Source organism: Crocodylus porosus, unplaced genomic scaffold, assembly GCF_001723895.1.
Source record: "Crocodylus porosus isolate Cpor-Errol unplaced genomic scaffold, CroPor_comp1, whole genome shotgun sequence".
Classification (NCBI taxonomy): domain Eukaryota; kingdom Metazoa; phylum Chordata; order Crocodylia; family Crocodylidae; genus Crocodylus; species Crocodylus porosus.
The window spans coordinates 16,316,592-16,321,951 of record NW_017728948.1 but is presented as its reverse complement, the minus strand read 5'-3'; the positions used below and the strand labels follow the sequence as shown (position 1 = coordinate 16,321,951).

Here is a 5,360-nt window from a genome sequence, read left to right as displayed (position 1 = left end):
CAGCTGGAGTACTGTGTCCAGTTCTGGGCGCCGCACTTCAGGAGGGATGTGGACAACATGGAGAGGCTCCAGAGGAGGGCCACTCGCATGATCAAGGGGCAGCAGGGCAGGCCCTATGAGGAGAGGCTACGGGACCTAGAGACCACAAGAGAAGGCTGAGGGGGGATCTAGTGGCCTGTTACAAACTAGTCAGAGGGGACCAGCAGGCATTGGGGGAGTCCCTTTTCCCCAAGCACTACCAGGAGTGACAAGGAATAATGGTCACAAGCTGCCAGAGGGTAGATTTAGGCTAGATATCAGGAGGTGCTACTTCATGGTCAGGGCAGCTAGGATCTGGAACAAACTTCCAAGAGAAGTGGTGCTGGCTCCTACCCTGGGGGTCTTTAAGAGGAGGCTGGATGAATACTTTGCTGGGGTTGTTTGACCCCAGTATTATTTCCTGCCATGGCAGGGGGTCGGACTCGATGATCTGCTCGGGTCCCTTCCGACCCTAGAAACTATCAAACTATGCAACGCAGCACTGGGCACGTCAATCGAGTCTGCAGAGCATGTGAGCTAACCAAGTCTTCTCAGAGGTGCTAGATTTCCCGCCCGTTGGAGCAGACAAAAGTACCTGTATAAATGCCCTTAGAGTTGTTGGTTGTAGGAGATGAACAAAGTGTGAGAAGTTAAGCATAGGCTTAGGCTTGTCCCTGCCTGCATGATTTCCCATCCCCGCTGGCTGGTCCCTCTGAATGGAGGTAAACAATGTAATTCATTGTTTTTGAAACTGGGTGAGATTCAACTCACAGAAGTTATGGAGAGGTGCCTTGAGTCTAAAAAGGTTGAGACCCAGTAGGCATAGATATTTCTTAGAATGTTCCCCAATTTTCTTTTGAAGTTGGCCCACTGGGCAGCCAGTGGGGAAAGATAGGTGGAACCAGGAAAAGAACAGGCCAGAAGGAGTATGGCTTAGTAATATCAATCCTGCCCTGAAAAAAAGCAAAAAAAAAAAAAAAGCTGGGAGGTGTAGTTTGGGCTTCTGCCCGAGTTTCTGGCAGAAACTCTCCCAGTTCTGTTTTATCCAATGGATCTGAAATGTAAGGTACAGTGAGCTTCAAGAGCATTTTCCTGAAGTTCAAATCCTCTGGGTTTGCCAGAACCCAGATCTGCTGCTACCTGATCAATAAGCTGTTTAACTAGGTGGTAGACAGGCCCTCTTTATCCATTTTACTTCTGGCAGGTACATGCACAGGACAGTCCCGTTCCTTCACAGGTGGAAATGGAATCCAAAATGTGTGCAAGTGCCAAAGGTTGTCCGATTGTTGCTACATATAGGTCACTTAAGTGTGTGAACATGAAATAGGATTTAGCCTGAAATCTCTAAGTCATCTCCTATCTAGCTCAGTAACAGTGTTATTTAACAGGTTATCATGTCTAGCCCTATGTCTGGATCTTATTAAGAGATGTGGAGCTCTCTATGGATCTTTGTCGTCTTTCCATGAAATAGTACACCCCATCAGAGTACTCCTTACAGAACATATACCAGTGAGTGACTACCCTAAGCAGCTCCAGGTAGGTGTTCTCCAGGAACCTCATTGCCGATTATATATGTTAGATTCTGGGGCCTTGACGTGTGCGAAAAAGGGAAAAGCTGGTGGGGGGGACAGATTTCGTAAAAAATAAAAAATGTAACATAAAATATTTATTGGAAGGACAAACATATACATATATAATTAGAATTTATACATCACAGTGTCACTGGAGAAGATGGAAATGGTACTTACCATTTGGGATAGATGTTTAGATGTTTTTCACTTTAGATCTAATGTAGACTCTTTAACCAGAGAGGTACCATTTAAGGCATCTTCCTAGTGGTAACTCTTTAAGTGGCTTTGTTTTTACAAATGCTGTAGAAGTCTTAACTGTTTTGAGGATCTTTTATGAATCTGAGGTCACTGGCACAGCTAAACGAATCTTTAAAATTCAAAGATACTGTGAGGATAGGTACCTTCATAGAGCAAGTATAAATGTCTGTTATCAGCTTCACCAGTTAAAATTATCTAGCTCTTTTTTTCCAGAGGTGGAAGGAAAAGGTATTTTGAGTCTATTGTCAGTTCTTCACAATAGGGATGGAATCTGTGTTTTAGCAGTGGTGAGCAAAAAGACCATCATGAAATATGTTAAGGAGCAGTATGATGTAAATAAATCATGTTGAATGGCCCTGTGTTAAAGATTCACAAAAAGAACAGTGAATGTCATCTTTAGAACTCTATTCTGAGGGACAGCTATAGACTAAAGCTAGTTTCTGATGTTTTTGCTCCTCTCATCCTAAATTGCCCTTTCTCTTTTGGCCACAGAGTCCTTCCTGCTGGTCATTAGAGTGCCCTGTGGATCTGTGGCTAGGAATAGATGTCACAGATGAAGCGAATCATCTGTGCTGCAACACAGCTAATCCGTTTCATTGGGCAAAACGCATGTCATCCTTTGTCTCGCCCTTTATGCTGCAGGACAAGGAGCAGTGTGATCTCCTTTCTTTTTCCTGCTTACCCAGATCCGTCCCCCACAATCATGGGGAATGGGTCTGGCTGAGCGGGGAACCCTGACTTTCCCCAAGGAGAAATGCTTATGGAGAGATACTCCAAGATTCCCTGAGGTGCTTCTTTAAGTGGGGAAAGCTGACACATGCTCTGGGGGCTTGATGGCAGAAGAGTAGCAGACACATGTCCAGAGTGGCTGGAGATTACAAGCAGCTCAGGCTGCCCAGGCCCTCCTGCCATAGGGCTAATGGATCTGTCACAATAAACGAGCAGAATCTATTACTATCTTTTGCCATGCTACTGATTTTCCTTTCAGGTGCAACAAAGGGTTCAATATCTATTTGCTCACTGATGTTACATATTTTTATGGCAGTATATATGAGATGATGTGAGGCAATGTCTGTTTTCTCACTAAGAGGCTATTTTGTTTGGAGTACTTTAGCCAGGAAAACAGTATTGATGAATCAGTTCATGAAGCTTTCTCTAACATGGAATCTTTGAGTAGCTTTTAAAATTCTGCTGTTATTTGCATTTTCAGGAATTGCATCAAAATGTTCTGAAAGAACTAGAGAACAAAGAGAAACACTATAACCCATTGGTGTGTGAGAAAAAGAAGCCAGTGCCACTGAAACTATACACACCAAAAATAGTGAAAGTGTAAGTAGAATATCCTTCACTGGATTGAAGAAAGGAAAACCCTTAAAGGAAGTGTTCCCGCCTCCCTGTCCACCTTTGTCTGACCAAGAAATTTTTTTTTTATTCTTCTTGGATACAGACCTCACAATGATTATATGCATCTTTATTACTCTGGGTTAGGTTACATTAATGTAATGTATTCAAGATTATCTTAGAAGTGTACTAGTATCAACTAGATCACACAGGCAGATTGGTAAGATATAGTACAACTATATTCTGCATTGACGACTAATTTATTCCTAAAATTTATATAGTTACTGTCTTCAGTGTTGCTTATAGCTATTTAGAAGCTGCTTCTGCTGCACCATCTGCAATTTTCCCAAGTTCTGCCTGGTGCTCTACACAAAGGATGAAGCAGACCCTCTTGTCTAGCATTTATCTCCAGCAACCTACACATGCTTACAATATGTTGTGAGAATCCGTCTTCATAAATGAAACTGTTTAAAACTTTTGTGCTGAGCGTTGCCCCAGGAGCATGCAAGGGGTAGAATACAAAAAAACCAGCATCTGTATGAAACCTAGTTCCTGTTGAGTTTCAAAGATGACTATACTTTTTGCAAATTACTTCATGCTCAGACATACAAACACATTCTAATTTCAGCTTGGAGTTTGGGAGAAAGCAAGGAGGCAGCAAGGAGGAGCAGGAAAAAAAGCGACTGATCCATAAACACAGACGTGAATTTAAGGGAGCTGTTCGTGAAATCCGTAAAGATAACCAGTTCCTGGCTAGGATGCAACTTTCAGAAACCATGGAAAGGTAATATATGCAGTGTTAAAACAGCGGGTGGGGTTATTGTACATGCTAGCCAGTGTTCATTCTTAGTAGTCCATGGCATGGCTGCCATGTTCTGGCCTCGGTGTATGGTTGACCAACAATTGGGGGGAAACAAATACAGGACAGATTCAATTACAAGATATTCTTGGACCCATCAGTTTTATCATTTAGACTGTATTGGGGTTTAACTGTTTCATACCTTTAGTTTCAGGATGAGTATCGTACCATTGCTAGTTTTCATTTAAACTGCACTCATAGTAGAATTTTTTTAAAATGGAGAATTTTTTTAATATTTGAACACTCGCTGTTTTGTTCGGCATAGTGTTTTCAGAATTAAGATTTAAACATGATTTCTTTTTCTAGGGATTCTGAAAGAAAAAGAAAAGTGAAAGATCTGCTTCATAACCTTGCCACACAAGAAGGTGAATGGAAGGCATTGAAGAGGAAAAAGTTTAAGAACTAATTCTGTCATAAGTAGAAATGTTTTCATTATTTTTTAATAAACTTTATGTGAATTCCTTGAGTGTATTTATTATATGGAAAAAAAACCATCAAGAATTGTCTTCAAAAAAGATTCTGATAAACAGGACTATTCATGTAAAGCATTATCTGTCTTTTCTATGTGAAAAAATAAGATATTCTTTGGTATTTGTTGTACTTCATATTTTAATTCATAAGTATTTTTGAGTGGGCAGCTGTTCAGACAACTGTACACTTCATTTCAGGAACAAGTTTCATTAGTTCACGTACTGCATTATTAAGTAGGTATTCTAAAAATAATCATGCAACAGTAGGAGACTTTTTATTCTTTTGCAAAATTGATGAGATTGAATTATCCCTCAAATCATAGAATTCTTGGAGACTGTGGCAGGGTACTAGGTATGCCTGCCACTAAGGCCCTAGAGCTGGCAGCCTCCAGGTGCCTAATGAGGGCAGCCATTTTAGGCTCAGGGCTGCCTATATAAACAAGGCGGTTTGGCTGCTGGAGGTCAGGCAAAAAAATCGCCTTCTGAGTTTCATCCAGGGGTAAAGGAGGAGCTGTAGGAGATGGTAGGAGGCTCCTGGTCCTGGGTACACCCGGAAACTATACCCTGCCAGGAGTGGATGGCCTGGTGGGGCTCCCAGTGGTACGGGAGCCCCCAGGAAATTCCAGGCCAGTGATCACCCTGGTGAAAGGTGGGTCGGGGCACCTTAACCCCTAGCCCTTGCCTTCGGGTGGATCGCATACATCAGAGGTAGTTGTGGGGGGTGCAAGCCCCAAGGAGGAGAGTTGGAGGCCAGGTGTGGCCAAGGCTGCCTGAGCCCAGCAGGGGTTCAAGACCTTGAAGAGGAGAGTTGGGGCCAGGTACGGCTACGGCCACCTGTGGAGG

At 42.6% G+C, this 5,360-nt stretch overlaps 1 protein-coding gene across 1 annotated transcript in view; it reads left to right on the top strand.

Annotated features, from left to right (window-relative positions):
* Positions 1-4,508, top strand: part of NOP14 (NOP14 nucleolar protein) — a 34,800-nt gene extending 30,292 nt beyond the window's left edge. The window contains exons 15-18 of the mRNA XM_019553309.1: positions 1,407-1,554; positions 3,058-3,176; positions 3,817-3,972; positions 4,354-4,508. Of these exons, the coding sequence (XP_019408854.1) occupies positions 1,407-1,554; positions 3,058-3,176; positions 3,817-3,972; positions 4,354-4,453 (523 nt within the window). The 3' untranslated portion in view covers positions 4,454-4,508. The remainder of the gene's footprint in view (positions 1-1,406; positions 1,555-3,057; positions 3,177-3,816; positions 3,973-4,353) is intronic.
* Positions 4,509-5,360: the final 852 nt, after the last annotated feature.